Here is a 25733-nt window from a genome sequence, read left to right on the forward strand (position 1 = left end):
TAGTTTTAAAGCATTCAAAAATCTCCCACTGCTGAGATGAAGTATTTGACTGTGTTTTAATAAGGCATTAGGAAATGGCTAACTAATAATACTTTTAATGTGCAGTCAGTCATGCTGGTGTGGGTCGGCAGCCTGCAGTGTCGCACGGTGCTGTGACGTGAGCAGGTGACCTCAGGCTAAGGAGGGAAGGGACGGACCTGGGGAGGCAAGCGCCAGGGAGGTGCTCCAGCAGTCAGGCAGGGATGCTGCAGCTGGGGAGCGCTGCTCCTGTGTCCCGGTGGGTACAAGATTCGCAGATTATCCCAAGCAGCCGTCTGTCAAGGGACAGGGGGATACACATACCTCAAATACTTACGGTGCCTCTACTTTGAGAATGAGACAGTTCGTTCACATCTGTGAACGGGCCACTTTTAAAACTTCAAAATAAACCATCTGGCTGCGCAACTGTTTCTAATTACTTCCCTGCCTAGACTGTAAACTTCGGGGTTTGGCACCGGCCTCCTTCCCAGAGTGCTGCCCAAATCCCGCTCCCAGGCAGCTAATCGGAGCCGCTGCAGCACGGGGGGAGCAGCGCTGGAGCCGGGCTTGTCCAGCGCGCAGCCCTCCGCGTGTCCGCCCGTCTGTCCGCCCGTCTGCAGGAGCGCCCCAGGTGCGGCTCAGCACAGCTCGCACCATGTTCGCACCGGGGCTGCTGGGGCTGGGGCTGGGGCTGCTGCTGCTGCCGGGCCCCGCGCTGCCGGCCGGGCCCCCGGCCCTGCGGTAAGTGCGGCTCTCAAGTCTCACGGGGGGGGGGGGCGACTGATTTTGAGGTGCCAGGAGCGTGGAAGCTGGGGGTGCGGAGGGAGCGGGGGAGCAGTTTGTTGGCTCTTCCTCTGCCTCCTTAAAGGTGATGCTGAGGGAAGCGCTCTGGGTCACCGGGGTCCTCAGTAGGTAGGGGCATGTGCGGACTGCAGAGTTATTTGCAACAATGCATTTGATGCCCAAAACGCACGCTCTGAGAGCAGTGAAGGGGGAAGAGCTGGCTGGTGACGACTCTTTACACCCACACCTCCAGATTCTGCTGCCTGAGTGGAGCAGGCACCTAACCACAGAACCCTGCTTATTGCTGCGCTGTGGTGCGGTGGCACAGTGAGGTGCACTGCCCTTCACTCTCCACCTCCACCACAGCCAGCCCACACTGGCTCCTGGAGCCTTAGGAGCCAGTGTGGGATCCTTTGCTCCAGAGCCTTGCAAAATCTGCTATCTGAGAAGGGCAGAGTCTATTCATCTACATCTTCAGTATTCCTTAGCGTTGTGAAGACCTGGTTTTGGCCTCAGCAGTCCTATGATTTCCTATGTTTTTCCTATGATTCAGCTCCTGATGAGACAAAGTGTGATTTTCCCTGAGTATATCCTGAAAGTCCTGATCCTCATGTGCTCCGGTTCATGGTACAATTGCGTGGCAGAACTGCAAATGTATGGATCTAGAATTGGATTGTGCTGCCTTTACCAAAATCACAGTCATAACCGACAGTGTTGCATGGAAAGCCACGATTACTTCGGTTTCCTTTTCTATTGGAAGCATGGGTCATATATGTCTGACAACCAAAAGGATTGCTTTGGCAAACATATTTTATTAGAATCAACTTTAAGTGTGCTGTGTGATATATATTCCTGTTACGCTACCCGGATGTTTGGATGTATATGGTGTCTCTAAACTTTTTGAAATAATTAAGATTAAAATGTTTCATGATAGATAATCAAACTATAAGTGTCTGTGCTTATATACCAGATATGCCTGATGGGAAAGTAGATGAGGCCAATGTAGTTAAAAAGGTAAGTAAAATAAAGTATAAGCATTCTTGCAGGTAGCAATGAGATTTCTAATCAAAACAAAGAAAACTAGGTGATTTGAGACCAGTAATAATTTGCAACCATAGCTGAAGAGGTGGTAAGAACAATATTCTGGGTATTGGCTGGAGCCAATGACAGGAGGATGCTTTCAAATGAGCCAAGCTCTCATCAGCTCTGAGCTGCAGCCCCTGGCTTTGACCATAGCTTATTCTGTTTGCTGTCCCCCACAGGAGCGCTTTGGGTATCCCTGCTTCCTGCCGGCTGTCCCGGGCTGAGTCAGAGCTCAGGTGCCGCGTCCCAGGGGGGAAGCTGTGCAGTGACAGAGGCAGGTGCGAGTGTGGAGTCTGCATCTGCCAAGTGACTGAGTCTGGCAAATACTACGGTCCGCTCTGCGAGTGCCACGACTGGGTGTGCGAGACCTACGATGGGAAAATCTGCACAGGTAGGGAAGCCCTGAGGGTGACAGAGGCTTAGCAAATTAGGAGTGTATATTAAAACCAGGAACACAGCACACTGATACAGTAGAGACATGATTATATACAGGTCCCTGAAATATGACCCTAAATGGACTTGTGGGCACATCCAAGGATTTTGCAAGATTAAAGGATGCAAGTTACAGGCACTGTGTCTGCCATAAAATGGGACTTAGCTTAGAGCAAGATTCATCTGCATCAGGGGCAAAAGCAGAAGTTGCTTTTGGGTTGGAGGCTCTGCAAGCTATGTTTTAAGTCTAATATAGTATGTAATATTGATCACATTTTTTATATATTTCTTCATTTGAATTGCTTGCCTAATGATGGCTTATGATGCTAATGATGCTACCCTGACTTTTATTTACAATCAATCAATTTTGTCCAGTGATTATTATTTTTTTCTTCTCCTGCTATAAGAAAAAAGACTTACTGTAAGATGTACCACACTCATATTTACTATATAAACATGAAAACTCTGTTTTTCTCTATGCAATGATATTACTTTCCAAATAAAGACTTAAAACAATGTAATTGTATTGTGGTTTCAGGGATTTCCCCACTAGCACTGTATTCTTTAATGACATATATTTCTGGGACAAAATTTAGTTCCTGCCAGTTGTTGGAACATGTCGCTTGGTTTACATCTAAACATTATCATTCTTTCATCTTTCCAGCTGTCTTTACTTAAGTTTCTTGTTTATTTTGGTCAGATTTTCATCTTTTTAAAATTTTTTTTCATCGTTTTTAAGCAGCTTAGAATAGGATTTTAGAAAAAAGCAAGGAGAAGAAATGCCATCACATTCCTAAGGGGATTCAGCCTGGAGTTTGATGAAAGGGGCCATAAGGGTACTTCATTTCTAGTATCCCTGCTTCAACAGCTTTACCAGATTCACAGAAACGTGTCATCTTTTCAGGCCAAAACCTGCAATTAGGTCAATGGGCATGTTACAGAAATTCTTCTAGTAAGAGGACAATACAAATGCATTCCAGCAGTTGGTTTGGCAAATTTTGTAGGAAAAAAAACCCCAAACTTACTTTAGCAACAATTTATCCAGGAAGTCCAGTAATAACATGAAAAGACCAAGAATAGGATTATGAGAAAAAGATTTATATTTGGCACCTGTGGCTTTAGAGTTCTGTAGAGAAACTGATTTATAGACTCTGCAGTAAGCAGTATTAAATCCCTCTACATAAGAAATATCGTAGCATTTCACTGCTTTGTTGTCCCAAACATGAATTTTTTTTTGATTGGTAGTGTTATTGCAAAGTGCTTGCTGTTGTTGCCAGGTTAATTGCATAAAGGGAAACTGAAAGCTCCTTCAGTTTTAATATTCTACTGTATATTCCACCATCATGTTCCTGTTAATATCATGAACAGTGGCTGCAAGTTTTGTAAGGGCTTTGGTGGTATAGTGTGCTCACAGAATAAACAGAGCCAAGAGATCTCTTAACAATATTTAGCTTTTGGGTAGCACTTCATGCAGCAGTTCAAAGATGTGAATGCTAAGTGATCAAATGTTTTTTAAAAATAATTTTCTGTACTTGTCACTTTGTCACTCCTAGCTGGAGTTTTGAAGCCGTGTTACCACATTACCACTGAGATGTGAGATAATTTGAATTCTCTCTTCTGGATAAAAAAAAAAAAAAGTAGTAAAAAATTCAATACAAAGTGCTGGGGAGAGAAACAACTGTGAAGGGTATAGGAGTTTTGCTTTCTTTGTTTTGGCTTATTGACAATTGTGCTAAAAATCCATCTGACTTTGTTGCAGTCCAGGGCTGCCCAGCACTGCAGGAGAGCAGCCCCAGGTAACTGGGGATCCAATTGGTGAAACACCTCCTTTTACGCTGTGCTTGCTGCCCTCTTCATTTCCCCGCCATGTTATTAGCACTGAATTTATCACTGAAATTGTGTGTATGTGGGAGGAAGGGAGCATAGAAAAGAAGGTCAGATCTAGGATAACTCTAAGCAGGAGACTGGAACTTAGGTTGTATGAATAATATTTTCCCTTACCCAACTATTCAGTGAACTGCATCCAGTGATGTTTCTTAACATTACATCACCAGGCCAAATTCTTGTGTACGACATATTTCTCTTTCTTTGTATTTTTGGGCCATTTTTTGACTTAATGATGAAGTTGTGTTTCCTGTAAGTGAACAGTCATAATGTCTTACTTCGATTCTATTTCTGTTTCCTGCTTTAATTTTCTTTTTCATGTTTTTATTTTGATGTTTGCTGTCCCTTTTAATTGAGGATCTCTCCTGACATAAGCAACAGCAGTAACTGCTGAGTGGTACCACATGGAGAACTTCTAGACACTCTTTCAACATCCCTCTAGAAAGGCATGGTATTTGAGGCTAATGCTGTTTAAAACACGCTACTTTTCAAGCTGCCAGAGTGATTCCTTTTTCAAGTGACTGATGCCTGATCACCAGTGATGTTCACTCAGAGATGGACAGGCAGAGTTGTTTAAGTCACGAATGCCAAAGATAGCTGTGTTTCCCTGCCAGTCAACTCAGACATACCGCCACTTCCCTTGCCTGTCCCAAGTTAAAAAAAAGATTTATTTGCTCAATATGCAGCTCATTATCTTAAAGGCGCTTTCAGTATCAGATCCACTTTCTGGACCAGTTGTTGAACAATCGTATTCTGGAGAGAGAAGGCCTGAAGGTAAAGAAAATGTCAGCTATCCATCTGATTGATTTGCTTTTTCTAATAAACCTTTTATAAAAATGGGAAAGAGGTTATGCCATGAATAATAAAAAGAGCAGATTTAAATGTTGCTGTCCTTTTACTTTCCCTTGAGACTTTGCTGTATTTCTCTCCCATTGTGATTCCAGGTGCTTTAGAGGGAGTTCCAATAATTTTCTTGCCTTTTATTCCACTGGGATTGATAAAGTAGCAGTTGATCCCTCGTGGTGTCAGAAACAAAGAAGAGAGAAACCAAGTACTGTGTGTGGTCTGAATCACTGAGTCTCCTATCCTCCTCCTGGCCTTTTTATTTGCTTTATGTATCATGAGTGTAGGGGAAATCAAGTAGATACTGTCCCGTCATTATCTTTGCAGTGTCAGGGACATCTTTATTTTATCTTTTGTTGCTGATCTGCAGAGAGATGAGCTAAGAGGAGAAAGGCTGAATCAAAAACAATCAGATCCCCAAAGGATTTATGCTTCATTCAGAACAGACAATATACTTGTTACTGTTTTTTTGCAGATAGTAGTTGTGATCTCAGACAGTTGCATATTGCCTCAAGCTTTCTTGGCATAAGTGGAGCCCCTATTGTGTGCGAGGGAAAGTGGAATAGAGGACTAATTCCAGTCACATCACTGCTTGATGCCTATTGCTCTGTGGGGTTTTTGCAGTATAGTAGAAAATCCATTTTAGTGACTTTTTTTGTGGGTTTTTTTGTTTGTTTGTTTGTTTGGGTTTTTCTTTAGAGGTTTTTTTTTTTTTTTTTTTTGGTTTGGTTGGTTGGTTTGAGGTTTTTTTTATTTAATCTTTTTTACTGTGGTTAATGCAAAACTAAACTAAGCATAGAATTCCATAGCCAAGTGAAGTGGGAGCACTTTAGACGTTCTTAGAGAATGCACCACAAGAACTGCCAGCTGGGACATGTATGATTGCACTGCTTGGTGAGATGAAAAGACAGATACAATTTGGTGACAATATAGGCAGCAACATATGAAGAAGGTTTGTCTTTGCTCAGAACTGTATTTGCTATCTTTGGTTTTTTTCATAGTTACTAAGATTTTATGAACCATTTTTCTTCCAAACTGAAGTACCTTTTACACCTACTGAAAAATGATGACACAGTCTGATTTTCCATAAGCAGTTGCTGTGGAACTTGCTGCTTTTCAGGCCAGTGAAAGGTTTTTTCTGCTTCTTTCTGCAAAGCTGTGGTTGCTGTGGGTGCTGTACCTATTTTAATACTAGTTCAGCAGTATAATGTCAGTGTTAGTCGTCGGTTTTCACAGCCAGAGGTATTATTATACATAACATGCAGGACAAAAGGATTTAAGTGCTATTATTTCCTCATCTATAAGGCTTTAAACTATGTAGAGAACACAAGTGAAAAATTAAATTGACAAGGAGTAGATGTAGAAATAACAAGAGAAATCCAAATTGAAGTATTAATGTAATTTGTAGCTATGGGAGTTTATTGGATGTAGCATGGGAGTTTATTGGATGTATGGTACTACATACTAGTTGGAAAGAGTTAACAATTTGAACATGGAATTTGGAGAACATTTTGAACTGAGGACTGCTCTTTGCACAGAAGCTGAATAGTGTCTTTGGGCAGAGCTATCGAAGTTGAGCTGGAAAGGTTGTAACATATGTGCTTTTGTATTCATACTGAAGGGAGGTCTGACACACTGATTGTTCACTGAGCAGCATTTCTTGCTAAAAGTGTGAAGAAAAGTCAGCCTGTGACCTGCATTGATTGCCATTTGATCCAAAGTGAAATTCAAAGCCCTGGATTTTGAGAACAGATACAAGCCTCTTCTCTGTCAGAGGCCATGTTTGCAAAGATTCAACTGTGGCACACCTGGCCATTGGAAACAAAGCCTCCTTAAAAGACCAAGTTAAAAATAGGGCAGGAGGCTACTGATGAAAATGGAGGTTGCAGTTCTGCTCTGACCTAGTTTGCTTTAGTCCAGACTTCAGAACTTGGCATTTTGTGACTTTTCCTCCCAGAGCAAGGGTGTGTAGGTGTGATAATAGCATTCATATTCATCTCAAAACAGGTTCCTTAGGTTCTAGCAGAAGTGAAACAGTGTAGACCTCATTGCAGGGTAGACCTCATTGCAGGTTCATTTCCTTGCTAAGTGCTTGAGATCCCAGCAGACACAAAAAGCACAAGCTAAAGCCTGTATTATTCTCAACTTTGTGCTGTTGGTACCTGATCTAGGTAAAATCAAGCAGCCTTTGATACATCAAGAATTGTTGCAGCTCCGAATGAAGTATGTGAGTTCACAGCAATGGTGAGTGAGTCAGGAGAAAGCTTAGACACAAAAAATGCAGGGGGATTAATGGAAGGGAAACATCTTAAAAGTAACTTACTCAATTTTTTGTGCCTAGTTGCTTAGCCCTCATTTTGAGCACCTTTATTTGTAGATACTATTGATGGAAAATAGGTATTAGTTTAAAAAGTAAAAGTGAGTGTGTTGGCCATGTGGAAGCAAAAGACTTTTACAGCACCTAGAAGAGTGTGGTGGAATGTAGCCCCTCAGGCTGGCACCAGCAGCAAAACAAGGTGGGGAGCAGCATCTCCTTCACCTTTTGTCCTTCTGTAGTCTGAGGTGACATGCTTATCCATTGCAGAGGAAAAAAAAACAACCTTTGTGTGACTTTTGTCAATGCAAGTGAGTGTTCTGAAGTGTGTTTGAATTTTTATGCTCCTCATAGGCTGATAGTGAACTGAAGTATTCAGTGAAGTATATTTTTATTTATTTGAAAGAATGCTCTTTATGAAAAAATGGCTTACACAGACTGTGTGTATAAACATTCCAATTAACATTTGTGTTTCAGAATCATTATTATGAATAAGATACGGTGAATAGAAAGCAGATGGTGTATTTAATGATACAAGTGTTTATTAATTTTTTTACCTGCTTTATCAGTGGATAGGTGTTAGTATATGTTCTTATGAGAGCCTTTTTTGGACAAACTGACTGTCTTGGTATAATTTTCTATGCTTACCTAAAGTTTTATTGTTGGTACCTGGTCCTGTCAAGGATTTCAAACAATAATCACTTATGGCACTGTACTCTAGACCTTTCAGTGTTAGTGTTCCCAAGAAGTTTGTCTTGAAAAAGAACACCACTGATTAAAAAGTTCCCATGAGCTTTTCTGAGAGGAAAGGACACATTGCTAGAGTGTCCAGGAAAAAGGGCAGTTTGTGCCTAAAAAGTACTGGAGTTTGACTTTGGCCATGCAAAGGAGGACCCCATAGTATATATGTGGTACTAGAACTTATCAGTGTTTTAGCTGGAGGGGTGTGGTGGTCGAGGCCATGTTATGGTGTGTTTATGCTATACACAGTTGTACTGCTGGATTCAAATTTCCTTTGGAAATGGAAGGACTATGAAGGGAAAAAACCCTGTTCTTTCAAACACTATTTTTAAAGGTTATTTAAAAGCTTTATTTCTTAGTGATGGAGGGAGTAATTTTTGCAGATAGGGGTTTGTGTACATTTTATACATTAGGAGTGGTCTGGAACACCAATTTGAGCAGTTGCATGACCATATTCTTTTATGGAGAAGAATAAGGATTCAAGAGACTTTAACTGGAGTTGCACCTGTCCCCTTAGTTGAAAGAGCTGCTTTGCCCTTCTGCCTGTTCAGCTGAGTGGCATCAATGATACAATCTGGGCCACCTTCTTGTTAGTGACCTAAAGAGTGGCAGTCAGAGAGTGGCAGTCTTGTATCTGGGTTGTTTTTATGGGGAAAGTCACTGGGAGTGCCAGCTCTGACACTGTCAGGAGTGAGCTGAATACTAGCTTTGTGATTTGGAAAACATAACAGCCGAATGCTGTTGCCTTGGCAGCTCGATGCAGCAGCAGATGTTCTAACTAGAGCACCTGGTCACAGTATTTTGTTTCTGGGGGCAATTCTAGGCTGGGGAGATTGGGAGTAAGCTGGGGGAGAATCTTCCCGGGACCCAAAAAGACTGTCAAAGTCTACCTTTCTCAGGCATGCTTTTTCCAGTTGTCTGCTTGCAGCAGGTCCTCTTCCAACCAGGTGGTGTCTGTCATTTTAACTACTGGGGATGTTAGCTTTAATGATCCAGAGTTAGAGGCTACTGGATGTAAAAATATCTCATTTAAGTATTGTTTCTGGTTTGCATATAATTTCCTGTCTAATTAAAAGGCTGTAATAAAGTTATTTAAATCTTGAAGCTGTGTGGTTGACAGCTAAGAAATGCTGAATCTATCTTTGTTGAAGAGTCCTGTGCATTTGCACTACTATGCATATTTTAATTTTACATTCATTATGGTTTTCTCCATTGAACTTATGCAGCAACAACAGCAGGAAAATTGTTGCTTCCTGGTATTTGAAATCGTTTAGTTTACAAACTTGGTAACATGTTGAAGGCAAGATAAAATGTTAATGATTTACCTTAGTCCATTCATTTGCCTGAAACGTTGGGAACACACATGGCAAACAGTTTGGGAACACAGCAGGGTCAGGTAACACAGGTTTCTTGACACCCCATTTCCTCACTCCAAGTGTTTTGAACAGTATTTTCCAGAAAGTAATTGGATACTTGTGAAACTCAATGGTAGAAGCTCATTGAGTCTCAGAAGCCAAAAGCCCTTCTTCAAAAAGTCCTGTTCCTCTCCACTTCCTGAAATGTCCAGACTCACTTCTTGTCTAGCCTTATCTCTTTGGAAATTATTTGATACAGGTAGAGTTGGTATAAAATTTGCATGTCTTTTCAGCAGATGAAGATACAGGCACTTTTAAAGAGATAAATAATGAATGGTATTCTGTGAACAAGAGCTAAATTTGCATAATCCAAACCATTTCCATGTCTGTATCTCCTGTGAGTAATGTGGTTCCTCCCAAAAATGCAAGCCCCACTTCAAATGCTGGGAACATGCCTGGTATATGGAACTGAATTGTGATGGTCACAGCATTCAGCTCTCATATCCATCTTTCTTCACAGTTCTTGCAACAAATTACTTGAAGGTATGTGTTTTTCTTCTGAGATAGAAGAGATGGGAAGATGAGGATATACCTCCTGATCATCTAAGGGTGATAATGAGACTCAGAAGAGAACCCAGGTGTCTGAGTCCTTCCTAGGGACTCTCAAACTACCAAGTCTCTATGAGGTGTAAGAATAAAATCTGTTAGTATTAAAACTATTAGTTAAGGCTGTGTCAAAAACCACAATTTATACTTCATGTTTTGGTCCTAAAAATACTATTTCCTAAAAAAAAAAAAAAAAGTCATGAATTATTTTTCCTAAGAACTACCTGTGCATTAGGTGTGCAGTAATTGTTGATTTCTATGTGTATTATCCAAGTGAGAGCAACTTGGTTTTATGAAAACACTCAGCGTATTTCCAGTTTAACAGTGTTCCACATACAAATAGGGAAGTGAATTTGTAGCAGGTCAGTTCCACAGAGAATTGTAGGTGCAGTGGTATGCCTAATGGATTGTGCTCCAGACCACCATCCTCAAAAGAGTCATTTGTAAACTCATGCTTTGAAGGATTACTGGAGAAGTTCAGACCTCTAACTGTAGGAAAGAACTGAAATGGAGAAGGACAACCAATTTCATCTCATGAACATACTTGCAGAAGGACCAAATCATGCTGGATGGTGGTGATGCTGTGACAAGAAGTCATATAAGAACATATTGCACTGTGGTTCTCCTGAATGCTTTTGCTGAATTGTGCCTTTTAATCACTATATACTTTACATGAAAAAACCACCTATGCTGTCTCACAGAACATACCACTCTTTGACCCTAATTGTCTGACAGATTCAGTCCTTTCTCAAACAGCTTTTAAGCTGGAAGAATAGTGGCAGGGAATAAATTGTATGTCTGTAGTCCAACACGCAGAGGTAAGGGTGAGACCTTCTGTACAGAATCATGGAAATGAGTATTACAAATTTAGGTTGTTTTTTTCTTCTGGTGCCTTTGAAGTCCAGTAAATTCTGTAAGAAGCAGATAACCAGTAAGAAATATATTTAAAATCAGAAAATAGTCTTGAAGCACTTAATTGAAGTACTCTTGTTGCACTGGTACTTCTAATTACTGTCTTTTGAAATAATTTTATTAAATTCTCCCTCCTGTTTCAAGCCACAGATAATCCTCATCAGAGACACAGCAAATATAATGAAGCACAATTACTAGGCTGTGCTTAGGAAGTGATCAAGTTGCCAGCTATCACTGAAGGGAAATTGCCCATCACCAACATCCAGTTTCTCTGGATGGGAATGGAGAATGTAGGAGCTATTGCACTGGATACAACTACTTTCCATTTATGTGAGTTTGCCTGCAGTTGGAATTTGGGGAAATCCTTTTGTCCAGCAAACCCAGATACAGTGAACTTTTTTCTCTTTCTAGAACATTTCCATTTCTTATTCACAGGGCTTTAGGGCATCATCCTACAGTGAGAAGTACTGGAATATTTCTTACTGCCTTATTTTTCCGCAAGGCTGCTTAAGTAATTGAAGCATAGCAGAGAAATGTTAGAGCATATCGTTGGCATTGGTGATAAACAGAGAGATTTAAATGTGGCATGGATTTCTGTATCACAATAAAAAATAATTGTCTCCAAGATTTATAGTGTTTCTACAAGTTTTGTGTAGACATACAACAAAAAATTGATTGGAGATGGGATTGACAAAATTACCAAACCCCAGTCATGTACTTTGTAGGATTTAGGAGTGGATCCTGTCACTCATCTCTACTCTTCAGGTTAAAAATATGTTTTAATAAAAGCAGATGGTGTGGCTGCTTTTTTTTTTTTTTTTTCCCAAAGCTAAACAGAAGCCAATGTTTTCTGCTGACAAAAGTCTAATGAAATCAATAAAGTTATGCCAACAGAGAATTGGCCTCACAGCAATTCTGGCCCTTGTTTGGCCAAAATCTCTGGGTAATAGCAGACAAAATTACAACAGCAAAATATAGACCCTGTCATTTACCTGCAAGTGGTAATGGTAAAACAATAACAACAATGACATCTCCAAAGTTTTGAATGCTCTTAAGCTTGACAGCATTTTACATGATTTTCTGTTCTGTTTTCCTTCTGGGTATTGTGCTACTTTAAAGAGTTATATGTTACTTAGTGGTAGTTTGACAGGACATTGACCAAAATAATTTTTCTTCAGAGTGTCAGAGTTGGACTTAGCAGGAATGAGAGTTATGTAAGAAAACATTCTGATAAATGAAAACCCATTTTTCAAAGATTTAAACTCAGATGTATAAATGAAGGAATTGTTTGAACTGAGAGATCTAGCCCAACTTTTATTAAATGGTCTGCTGGTTTGGAAAGTCATAATAAAATTAAGATTTTGTAATTGGATGAGTAGGGTAAGTCTCAACTTCCTTTTCTGTCGCTATCCTGAAGCTTTTGTATATGACTTTTTGTAAATTAGGAAATTGCATTCTAAATGTATCAACTGCTTTAAATGTATGTCTGGTACACTTACACACTAACACAGGTTAGAAAAGCATTTATTTACAGATATTATCCAGAAAATACAACATAATTTCTCTGTAGATGGTTTCAAAAGGTTGTCTCACATGAGAATTTCTGAATTGAGTTCTTGCTGGATAATATCTTGAAGGATAATATTTAAATAGTACAGTGACCACAGACTTCCTTTTATTTCATGGGTGCCTATCAAAGGAACTCAGAGGTTTTTAAAATAATCTTACTCTTTCTGGAATGTCATGTATCATACTCTTTTGAAGCAAGATCATAAATCCTCTGGCCTTTCATGGGCTTCCAGTTCTCTGTATTTTTGCATTTCAGGTGTTGTCTTGGCTTTTCCTCCATCTTTTTCTGCATGAGCTGTGGTTGCCACTCCCACTCTCAGCATTTTGGTTATATCCACTTGCCAATTTGTTTTACTAATTCCATTCCCTCTTGACAGAGTCTTTTCTCCTTTTTGGGTGGTCTATATCTGGCTCAGTTCCTTGGCACTGCTCCTCACAATTGTCCTAATCCATTCCTCTGGCTCATCAAAAAACAGTTGTTTCCATGAGGACCTGGGTGGAAGTCAGATCCACCTTGGCTCTCTTTGCACTCCCTGGTGGCTTCATCTCCAACCAATAACCTCTGCTCTTGTGTCCCAGGTATCTTAAAGGTGGCATATCATCAAGAGGAGCTGAACTGCCTTCGGTACTCACAGACTCTGTAGAAGTAACCACAGCTGTGTGTAATCAAACACTCTGTCTTAGCTCATGCTTTATTTGTGCACGTTGTTCAGTTGTAAGGGAGCTTGTTAGGATATGAATCTAAACCACAGAAATTTAAAATAGGCATAGATCAGGTGTACACTTCTGTATCTTCATTTCTGCTTGCTTCACCCTTTCTCCTCCCTAAGACAGAGGGCACAGCACATGGAAATTTTATGCTTTGTTTTAGTTTCTCCATTTAATCTATTCATTATGCTTCTTATTCCCCAGAGAAAGAATGGTTTTGACCATAGTAAAAAGCTTGTCTTAGGGAGACTGTGGAGTCTCTGGCTGGGAGTTTAAGAACAGGTTGGACAAGTCAGGAAAGATCAACACACACTTGTTTGTGAGTCCAGACAAAGAAGTGGACCAGATGATCTTTTCCAGAGGTCTCTTTGAGGCTGATTTTATTTGATGCTGATGTGAAACCAATTCTCAGTTTGATACTCTGACAAAGTGAGGAGGATCTGTGGTAGTATAAACACAGTTTTTGTCATACTATAATGTTTCTAAATGTAATAATTTATTGAAACTGATGCATAACTATTCATTTTACTCTATTAATACAAAAAAACTTTAATTTTTTGCAGTGTTTATAATACTTTATAAAATATGATGTGTTTCAAGTTTTTAAATGACCACATTTTTAAATTACCACTATGGAGTCTCTAAGCAGGAATGATTCTGAGAACAAGCTTGCTTGTTTTAAGTTTAGGCATCTTTTCAATATAAAGGCATAAATTACTCTTTCTAGATACAAGTGGTGGATGGACTTCTGTAACAAGCTCAGAGTCATGGAAAACATGTTTTATCCAATCCTTGAAATTTGATGGAAAAATAACGATCAAAGCATTGAACAGAAACATTTATATTTTTAATTTGCTTTATTTTAACAAATGGATTCTTAGTCAACTACTGACCTTATGGAGTTATGGCAAAATGCACAAAACACCAAGTGAAAATAAATGGTTGCCCTACCGTTTGACACCAAAATAAACAATGTTAAAATTATATTTTAGAAGCTCTTAATTCTTGTTGGGTCCATTAAACATCAAATAACCTATTTCCTACTTAAACAGGAGCCACATCTGGACTGCATTTTTCACTGGAAGCAAATAGGTAAAAATATTTTGTCAGATAATGAAACGGGAAGCAAGTAGTAGTATATTGGCTTTTTTTTAACTACTGTTTTTTTTTTTTTAACTGCTGCCATGACAATGTGTATTCCCTATATTGTCTAAATGCAAAATTATACCTTTTAGAAAGTTAATTATTCTTGGACAGTAGTGAACTGAACCCTGTATTGATAGCTGAAAACATTATTTAGATTTATGACAAGTCATAAGATGTTGCCATTGTTGGGGGACAACACTTCCATTCCTGATTTCTTTCATGTCACTGGTCATTGGGAAGTAGTAGGGGACTACTATTCCCATCTACAGCTAAATCACTCATGTATACACAGGATAATTCTATATACACAGCGTACAGCACAGTCTGGATGAATATTTTTTCTTCCTTCTTTCATTCTCTTGATCTTCCTGCATTCCCTAAGCATATGGTATTCATCACACTTGTGCACATTTGTAGGAAGGAAATGGGGAATTCCACCCACAGAAAGCTTCCCCAGTCTTCTCCTTTTCTTCTGCATCCAATGAACATGAAAACATCACTGCCTGACTTCTCCTTTTGCCCAGTGTTCCCCACATCCCTTTGGACAAGCCCTTTCCGGACTGTGTTCTGGTCTGGCTGATACTGTGTCATTCAACTGGTGCTGCTGAGTAGCCATGAAATCAGAAAGTGCTCTAAGGGAAGCATCTGCATTTCTGGGCTGTGCATTCTATAAAACTAAGTAATGTTGTGGTGCTTAAATTTTTTTTTTTGTTAAGTTAACCCCTGAAGAAAAGCAGTACTTTTAATGGGTGATGCTACTTCATCTGTGCTATGTGACAGGATTGTCACCTCACCAGTGCAGTGATGGAAGCTGATGTTGAGGAGTCCAATTGTCTTCACATAATGCACATTCCCACTGTACCCTCTTGATCTGTCTTCTCGTCCCATGTGAGTCACATAAGTGGTTTTAAATGTCTTTCAGTGAGTCATATAGTTTTGCTAATTTAGTCCCTACTTTAATGTCACTGTGTACAGAGTCACTTTCTTACCTAAAAGCTAAAATTTCATTTGGTCATCTACTTGACACCTTTATAATAAGTACTTGCTTTCCTTAAGCAAACGTTTTTTGGTTTTTTTGGTTGTTTTTTTTATTTTTATTATAGTGGTGTCAAAACCTCAAGCTCTTGTTTCTATTCTGAACTGTCATTTTGAATTTTTAAATCCTTTCTCAAAAACAGATCAGACTGAGCATTACGTTGGCTGCATACCTCCTAGTACCTTCTGGCAAGCATCAGAAGCCAAGAGTTCCACTCTGCTGTGTCTTACTGCTTGGCTGAAAAAGAATCAAGATGCACACAGAAAAATTTAATGTGGTGAAAGTGAGAAGAAAAGGATCAAAGGCTGGAAACAAATGTAAAAAACTTCATATACAAGGGGCAGCTGGAATGTATGAAACCTCATGCAGTACAAAATGTTCCTCAGAACAGGAGAATGTAGGTCTGTTATAGCAGTAACAGTTTTTAAACAGTAACTTAATTTTGTGATGGTAACATTCACAAAATTCCTAGCTCAGTGGTTTCATTCTGTCTGCAAATGGGGGAGACAAATGCCTGAAGACATTGTGCATGTGGTATAGAAAAGTGAGACTAAACTGACAGGTGCCAAAAATCAATAGGGAAATACTAATGCCTTTCTAGGCAAACAGCTAGGCAGGGAAATCCTATTTTAGGCATTTGGATAAGGAAGATTTATTTCTAGAAGAAATGTTAAGAGAGAGCCAAAAAAGATTATTTGTTTGATTGCTGTGTTGAAACATATTGTACTGGCAATATATGTTTTGACATTAAAATAAAATGAGCAAGGAAATAAGCATAGTTCAATATCTTCATTCTTTCCCCCCAGTACTAGATTCTTCCAAGGTCATGCTTTAATAATAAAAGCACTTTCATACTCCATATATAATAGAAATGCAATTTAAATTAATTTTTTTCATTCCCCACCCAAAATACTGGAATGTGTCAAATAAGCATTTAGAGGTAATACTTGAACCATAGCTTTTGAAACTTATAAGTTTGAAAACTAAACCAGATGCAGTCTGAATGCAGTGGAGTGACTTGGTGAGCAGAGCATCACCGTCTGAAAACCAAGAGTCTTTCTTCTGGTTTCCATAGAGACAAATCAGTGAAGTCAGGCTTCACTGTTTTGTTTATTTTGTTGTTGTTGTTGTTGTTGTTTTGAGATGTAAGCCTTAAAAACAAAGGTTCCTTGATTTTTAAATGGAATATAGGCATCTTTAATGGCTGTAAGGCCATCTGTTCTGCTGTTCTTGCATGCAGTTTCACTGTTGCTACAGTGTATACCTTGCCCTAGTGTGCACTTTGACATACCTGGCTTTCAGACAGTTCCAGAGGAAATACAGCCAGATTAGTTCTGTCAGGAGCTTCTTGGTCTGCAGATGCATCTGGAAACCACTTGATTTTGTTTTTTTTTTTCTTTTCAAGATATTGTTCTAGTAATGTTTAGAGATTTCAGTTAATCTTTTCTGCTAATATCCAAACATGTAATAGTAGGATGTGCTACAGAAGGCTCTTTGAAGACAGTGTATTGCATACCACTTATATCAGTTCAGCTCTTGAATTGTGTGTTTTCTCCCAAATGTATTTCCACCTGTGTTTTAGTATGACTGAGAAATTTGATCACCTCTGCTGTTTTGCAAATAGTTTAGGAATGCTCTCTGATTTACAAATCCTGGGGAATGAAAAGTGATGTAGAGCTGTACAGTCTGCTGAATAGATTTGTGGGCTGTAAATATTTTAAGCTAGTATTGCCACAAAATTTCAAGATTTTTTTTTTTTTGTTCCTGAGTAATGAGAATTGGTCCTCAGAATCTCATAAACAATTGTGCGGTTGGTAAATGAGCAGGGAATTGACAGAAACACTGGTATTGGAACAAATTGTGTAGAGGATGCCTAGAGGCAGCTGTTCATCCTACAGGATGATCAGGAGGATTTCATCAGAGGATGAAAGAGAGGATTTCATCATAGAGGATGAAAAGAAGGGGAAGTAGATAGGAATCAATACAGCTGTTGATACCTATCAAAAACAACAGTCATTTTGCTTTGTTGCTCTGCCTGGCTGCAAAACTTCAGTTACATTGCCTGCAGTGTTTATAGTGGTCACAGTAAAATTAGCACATGCAAAAAGGAATTAGGTGCAAGTAGCAAAGGGTACACTGGTATTTGCTTTTCAGACAGTAGAAATGACAGGGTTAAGAAAATTAAACTTCTGCAATATTACTATGAGCTGTGCTGAGATGGAATTTGCAGGCTCTTTTTCTTACTGCTGTTGAGAGTTGCTGTCTTTGTGTCATGATTTTGATTGTGTCACACATTCAACATTATGGGCAAACAAAACTTCATGATCAAAAGAAGAATTCCATTGCTCCTTTCTGAAATTCAGATCTATACATGCAGTTTTACTCCCCACCAGGAATCTATCACATACCAGAATTGGGGTTTCCTTGTTTTTGTTTTTGTTGTTGTTTTGGTTGGTTGGTTGTTGGTTTTTCTTTTTGTTTTTGTGTAAAATTTTGATTCTGATGGCCAAGCAGAAATATTGGCAGGAGAAAAATGGAAAACAGTATACATAAGTCAGAAACCCCTCTGAAGGAAATCCCTTTTTCTATGTACCTTTTATTATAAATATACAATAATATATTTTTGTGGCACAAAGTAAACCTTGTCTAGAGATCTTTTTTTCCACCTTTTTTAGCAGCATTCGATAAATGGTGAAAACAGAAAGAATGGTCTGGTTTGCAGCCAGTTTACCAGAATAGGATCAGAGAATAATTTAGGAAGAGACTCGTGGAGATTGGCCAGTCCAGCCTTCTGCTGAAGGAGGGCTGTCTTCAGTGTTGCTCAGGGTTGTCATCTACATGAAGTCAAAGTATGTCTATGTGACATGACCAAAAAAAAAACTCAGAAGCACAGATTAACTTCTGTTGAAATAATGCTTAATTATGACTCATTTGACAAAAATTAGGAACAGTTAAAAATAATTTTTGACATGAAGACAGGTGGCTTATGAAACTAAACTGATTTATTTTGCCATTTTTTAAATGAAAAGTATAATAATTTTATCCTGGGAGATTTTTTTTATTTAAATAAAGTTCTTTAGTTTACATCAGGAAAAAAAATCAAGCACAGAAAAGGAAAAACTATTGTGGGTTGTCTTTTGAGGAAAATCTGTTAATTAAGGTAGTTCTGCATGCCTCTTTAGCACACATCCAGTCCATCTGCCACAGGTTATTTTGCGTTTCTCGTACTTCTTTGACCTCTCAAGCCACTAGGAGACTTGGATTTTGCTGTTGCATATATGCTAACTGGTTGCAGTGATTGTTCCCAGGTTTCTCTGTGGAGTGTGTGATGAATAGTGGGGCATTTCCTATTGGAAGACAAGTGGTAGATGGTACATGGCACGTGACAGAAAGCAAAGGGTTAAACTTGCTTACTAGTGCTAAGCAGTTTTGAAATTTGAAGATCTTAAGAGTTCATAATTTAAAAATACACTGAAGGAATGAACATAAAAATTTCATCATTTAAATGAAAAATAAAACAGAATCAAACAAGAAAATTTGGGTTTATTGCTTGGGTCCAAATATGTCCCTCTTGATGGAAGATGAAGTCGTATAACTTCTATCTGTGTGTCAAACTTCGTGCCTAGTAAATCATGCCTTTATCAGGCTGGTTTGTCACTGGTCATGAAAGGCTTAATGACTCCAAGACTCAGTTTCTGGGAGCTTCAGTCAAAGGTTTTTTCTTAGCACTTGATTACAGCCTAACAAAGGCAGCTGCTTTGACACTGCTTAAAACATGATTAAGCGTTGGAAGGTCTTGTTGCCCTGGCTCAATTTGACTGTGGAATAGGTTTAGTTAACCTTGTGTCTCATCCTTCCTTTTATAAAAGGGACATAATTACCATCCTTTTATAATAAAAACTATTTTGCATGGTGGTTGAAGACTTCCATAGAACTGTTTCATGTTTAAAAAAAGGCTCAGTATGGTCTTGTCTGTTAGGCCTGATTTCATGAATAAATCTGCCAGAAAAAAAAAGTTAAATAAAAAACCACCTAGGTGACCCTTTGCTCTATTCATCCATCAGCAGGGAAGTAAACAGTTTGTCTATGATTGCTCGTCTCACTTATCTATTACAGTCTGTTTGTTCTTCCTACCCTGTAATTACTCCATTGGATCTGCTGAAATATCCTATGATTCACATTCAAACTATTTTCAGAAACACCCTTTAATTCTGGCATGATATTTCATTGCTCAGTAAGTATGAAGAGGTGCTCAAGATTTGCTTTATTACAAAGTTCTGGATGGCACTGTGAACTTATTGCTGTGTGAGGTTCCAGTTTGGCAGCACCTAAAAACTGATTTCCTGCCTGAACTGAATGCCAAGAGTTGGAGGCAGGAACAGTAGGTGGCACAAACTTCCTCCTCCCCAGCACTAAGAAACTAAGTCAAGGCAGTCCTCCTTCAGGGGGATGCTCTAGGTAGGTTCCCCAGGTGGGCCAGATGTAAAGACCATGACTAAACTGAGACCTCCTGCTGCAAGGAAGTTAACGGAGGTGACCTAAAAGGATGGGTGACTGCTGGGCTGGGCTCTGTCACACGCGCTGAAATGAAGGTGGTGAGCACACAAAGGCAACCACCTTGGGGCATGGAGCTTTTTCCCTTTTTTTTTTTTTTTTCCTACTTGCATTTACCTTTTAATTCTTTGTTTACTATTTCTGAGATATAGTTCTAAACCCTGCTTTAGCATTATTGGATGTATGCTGTAATTTACTGTTGGAAATTGACAAGATGCTCCCAGGGATTTCTATGTACAGGTTTTTGATGTGAAATAGAGTACTGAAAAGTTATAGGATAAAAGTGTAGCAAAACTCTTGCCAAGCCAAGTAGTTACATTTAGGACCATCTCTTATCCTTACCCTAATGTCATTTCAAGAAAAAGTTTAAAAAAAAAGTCAACTTAATATAATAATCAATCGAATAAAGCAAAGGTATGTTTTTCCCAGCTTTGAAGAGGAAAGTAAAAACTCTGTAGTGCTCAAATATTCAGAAATCCACTCTGCTCTTAGTAATGAAAAACAAAAAAGAAAAAAAAAGAAATAAAAATTACTGGTATTAACTCTGGTATAAATTTTAGAAGAAACAGTACATTGAGAAAGGCAACAACAGGCTTTACAAAATTATCACTTCAGTCTCTTGAATGAAGGGTAATGAATTTATATGCAGATGTAAGATGTGTATAGCACCTTTGGAAAATGTGTCAGACTGAAAACTGTTGATAACATTAACAACTTTTTAAAGGAAAGCATTTAAAACTTCGGAGAAAGCTGGGCTTCACTCTCCTTTAAGTCGTGTATTTTTCTTTGACGCTACTTTGTTTTATTAAGCACTGACACTTACAGATCATTTTATTGTCCTCACAGCTGTCAGCCTATTCACATAAAGCATGCTTAAATTAAAATTATGACTCTTGAAGTTGCTCTATTTATTGTGAACATACTTTGCATTATTACAACTAGGGTAATGCAAGGAATTGCATGTTATATAATTTTCCACTGGATTATGCAAATAAAGACCAGAAGAAAGGTACCTAACTGAGATACTCTAACTTATACTCTAACTTATAAGGGTTGTTTGTTTTTTCTTTTTTTTCTTTTTTTCCAAGTTGCATTTCTATTTCTTTTTATCTTATTGATTTAAGATTTAATCTGCTTTAATGCAGATTAAGCCCAGGTTGGTTTTCTCTAGTTAAACCTTTCTTCGATTTATTGCCTTGGCTGTTACTGTAAACTGAAGTTAAATGTGGTTGTGTTTAGAAATATTGCCCTTAAATTGTACTAAAATACTTTCTGGCCAATATGAGATACCAATAGAACCAAATAGAAAAAGTAAAATTAGTCAACAGTTTAATTAAAATATATGTAGCATAGAGAGTTATAACTATTTAAAAATTAATGCAAAATTGTTGTCAAGTATGAGAAAAATAAATTCATAGGTCAAATAGTACCTTGGGAGTGAAAGAAATTTTAACACTCCACTGTTTCCTTTTTCCCTCATCCACTTCTTTCCCTTTAATTAGAAGACATTACTTCTTACAGAATTTAGTCAGGAGAGGCAAAGAAGAGACATAAATACTGAAAGACTTACTACCTGCAAGTTTACACAGCTTTGATGCTTTAAATTGTCTACTAACATTAAATCAAAAAATTGAAGTAAAAAATAAAACAAATTAATAGTATACAAGACTACAAATTTAGGCAGTTTAATTTATAAATTGTTTAAAAAATCCCCCAGACACTTTTGATACCAAGAATTGTTTACAGGAAAGTAACACCTACTCCTATGCTATTTCATATCTTTTGCAAATAATTTATCTGTCCCACTACTGCAGAATAATATATAATTAAATTGAACACTTCCACTGTGACTGCCACTTTGGGAAACAATTTGAAAATAACACATCTTTCAATTATTAAAAGATGTCTTATTTTTGAGTATGGTAGGTAAAAAATCTCTTATTAAGAACATGGTGACAGTTCTTAGCAGTACTGAGGACATTGGCAGAAAAAGCGAATTTGTTCAATGAGTATTAATGTTCTGTATTTGGAAAGAGTGACAAACTATCATATGATGAATTAAAAATACCATTTCAACCTTTTATTATCAAGGGCTAAATTAAACTTTTTTTTGGAAAAAGCATTTTGAGATTAAAATTAAATCATTTAAAGTTTAGGCGTGAAAATTTGCACACCAGAATTATAAGGTAATGCTCTGTTTACACATTATTTTATTAGAACTAAAGATGATATATAATAGTAATGTTAAAAACTCCAAATCAAATGATCGAGGTGACCCATGAGGTGTTCTAAGTCTGGGATGAAATAACAGAAGGACTGTCTTGGGATTGGGTTGATAAAGAATTAATAAACAAGAATATGATTTATAATTGTCAACCTATTTTATAGATTTTTTAAAAAATTAATTTTCTTCAAATTAACTTGACTTCATTCTTTAAAGAAATTACAAGTTTGTTCAAAGTGATTGTTTAGCTGGGACACCTTTACTTTGTGCTGCATTTGTTTTCATATTGAAAGTCTTCCAATTTAGATAAAAATTTTACCATCATTAATTTTTACATTAAGCAGTCTCAAAAGCAGACTCTTATTTTTGGATGGATTCTCATTTTATTGATGCATTTAGAGTGAACTTCTACTAACAGTCACTAATCAATTTACTTTCTCAAAGGGACCTGCTGATTTAAAAAGGCATTGGATATCGATTACAATTTACAAGAAAGTGAGACTGGCAGAATGGTTGATAAAGGTATTTTCTAACATTACTATTAGTACATAATCAGGGGACCATTAAACAGAACTATAAAAATTCACAATTTAGAAGGAATATGCAGTAAAGAGCCTGAGTAGAAGGACCAAGAATGATGCACATGGTGGGGGATAAAGAATGATTCCCTAGATAAACTCAAATTTCATGGAATTAACAAGATATGACTTGTTTTTGTTCCAGTGTATTAATACCTTTTCAAAGGTATTAATTTTAGAGAAGAGATGACCACAGATGCATGCTGAAGAAGTACATGTGATGCCTTCACACAGCTCAAAAATTGTCTGCCCTTTGAAGAACTGAGAGGGTTTTCTTCTTCAGAATGCCACTTTTCTGACTTGAATTGGCTTGAGTCATAGACCCCAGGACAGAGGTGGCATTTTAAGTCTGCACCTGGAAATGAGTGTGGAGCTACCTGGGACAAGAGTGCACGATTGCAGGTTGTGCCTGCACTGCTTTGTTCACCCTTAGATAGATTTTTTTATTTGCAGTTGCTATCCTGGCTTTTCCAGTATTGTGCCTATATACGACATAAAAGTTTGTTTCCTTACCTCTGTGTTATAGGAGGCCTCCTACCTGCAGTCAGCTCAAAGGACCTTGTCACGCAGCACAGCAACTGAAGTGAGCCACCTGTGAAATTATGCACATTTTTACTTTTCTTTGTCTTTGACAGAGGTATATTGGGGGCAGAGTGGACAGAACTGTGCCATGAGTTCAAGCCATCAGCATGGGCATGCCTCACACACTCAGGCTTATTCTGGCTCAGGTGAAGTGACTCTTCGGTCAAGGATAGGTCCTTGAGTACAAAGTCAAGTACATCTGGTCTCTGCAATTCAGGCTTAAAGATCTCCACTGTAAATCTGTGAGCCTACTGAATGTACTGCTTTCATAAGGAGAAAGCAGCTTTACAGCATTGCCCTGTAGATAAGCAGGGTTCTTTATGTTTTATTTACCCTCAGGGGGTGTGTAAGTTTTGTGAGTCAGGACAATCAGGGCATATAACGCTAGAATAGTGATATGTCTGACTCACCAAGTGATGTGATCCACGTTCTGTTCATGGATCTGGTGCTTGATGATTAGGGGAAATAGATCCAAAGGGCCAGGAAAGCTTAAGAGTAATAAAAGAAGTAACAAAAGAACCAGAATTTTATTTTGATCATGAAATTCGTAATATTGACTCTGGGCAGGGAGTAGAGAATGTCCAGATTTAACAGCCAGAGTATTCTTTACAGAGGCAGACATAAGATAAAGTCTGTATCTTGCAAGGCTGTCATGGAAAGTGGCCAATGTATGGACATCACTTTGATTAACTCATAAAATAATAGTATTGAAATAATAGTATTTAACAACAATTATTACAAGAAAGATGATTGCATCCTACTGATAGGCTCTCTATGGATTCTTTGAGAAAATTACTTGGCAGTATGAGCAGAGGGGAAAACACTGATTGAAATTGGCACTGACCATTCACAGTGGACTGTCTGTGTATATCTACAAAGGTTGCAGATTGCAAATCGGTTATGAATATAATGAACTAGTGAATATGAAAATTAGAAGTGAATATCAAACTGAACAAAAATGAATGAAAACTAGCCTTAAATTTAACGGCTGAATTGCAAAAATAATAATGCTGAGGTAATAGAATTTTTTTTATGGAAAAGGGTATTATTTATCTCTTTGTTATGTAATTTAATTAGTTTAACAAGGCTAAACTTTCAAACTTTTGAGATACTGTTCAACTAGATTCCATAGAAACAGTGGAAAAACAAACAGTATGATAGATTGTGGGAAGATTCAGATATATTAAATTGATGGATTAATAGATGGGGACTGTTATTAAATGTGAAAAAAACCTGTCGGAATATAGAATGAAATACATTGATATCTGCTTGTAGGAAGCTTGTTTCAGAGCCCAGGAGAGAGAATATAAGTGATGTGCTATAGAAGCAAATCATGAAGTTGTAAATGCAGTTAGCGGGAGTGGTGGAAAGAAGGGCCAGTAGAAAACACTACCTGGGGAGTTATTCTGTGATAGAAAGCCATTACTTCCCTTCCCAGTCAAGGGAAGGACGGGTGGGGGACCAGCTTCAGGGAGGACATGGCATTTTCAGGCTGCATCATCCTCATTATTATCTCAATTTCTCCCATGTAGTAACAAAAGCAGGTGTATAGTAAAGGTCCCAACCAGTGGCCTTTTCACCAATAGGTGGTGATCCAGCTTTCTCCCAGGACCAGTTGGTGCTTTCTGATTGAGGTGAGAAGGAAATTAAATCTTGCTTGTGCAAACTGGAATTGCATTTGCAGTTCCAAGGGGGGGGGGGGGGGGGGGGTGGTGGGAAGCGCTCGTGGTGTGGTTTTAAAACAGTGGCAAAAGGATTTTGTTTGAGGAAAGTGCTTGTTGGTTATTTAGGAGGTGAGAGTGTGTTAATGCTTTGCAGACCCATGCCTCCCTTGGCAAATAGATTTACAAGGATATTGGGTAAAGTGTTTCCATGGCAATGATCAGGCCTTTTGTCAGCATTTTTCAAATGAGGATAGAGAGGTGCAACACTGGGCAGTACAGGGCAAACACTTCTGCTTCCAAGCACCCAGAGGAAACTGACCCTTCTGAACTTCTGTGAGGCATGAAAAGGCAAGAGGCAACAAGGTGTTGGCTGTGGGAGGCTTTTTGTAGCATTGTCTGTAAATCATTCCAGATAGAAAAAAGCTTGAGACTGCCTTTTCAGGGAGTTCAAACAGAACACCTTTGATGCTGATGCAAGGAGAGAAGCCACAGAAGGAGAGGTAAAAGCTGCTTCTGCAAAGGCGTAGCTGTTTAACAACACACATAAATAATGATTTTGCCAGATGGTGACTAGCTGTTGGACTTGAACAAAGTCTGACCCATGGGACTGAAGGGATGATTATATACTCAAGTACATGTAGACAAGCAGATAAATTCTGCTCCTATTTAACTGATTTTATTTTTTTCAGTTCTGAGAAGTA

The 25733-nt window shown here is 38.4% G+C and overlaps 1 protein-coding gene across 2 annotated transcripts in view; it reads left to right on the plus strand.

The window, feature by feature from the left end:
- Window positions 1–227: 227 nt before the first annotated feature.
- ITGBL1 (integrin subunit beta like 1) overlaps window positions 228–25733 on the plus strand; it is a 130217-nt gene continuing 104711 nt past the window's right edge. The window contains exons 1-2 of one of the 2 annotated variants that reach the window (XM_038127221.1): window positions 228–277; window positions 2064–2275. In XM_038127221.1, coding sequence (XP_037983149.1) covers window positions 243–277; window positions 2064–2275 — 247 coding nt within the window. In that variant the 5' untranslated portion in view covers window positions 228–242. The other variant, XM_038127212.1, reaches the window with a different exon arrangement.

This window comes from Motacilla alba, chromosome 1 (genome assembly GCF_015832195.1).
Source record: "Motacilla alba alba isolate MOTALB_02 chromosome 1, Motacilla_alba_V1.0_pri, whole genome shotgun sequence".
Lineage (NCBI taxonomy): Eukaryota > Metazoa > Chordata > Aves > Passeriformes > Motacillidae > Motacilla > Motacilla alba.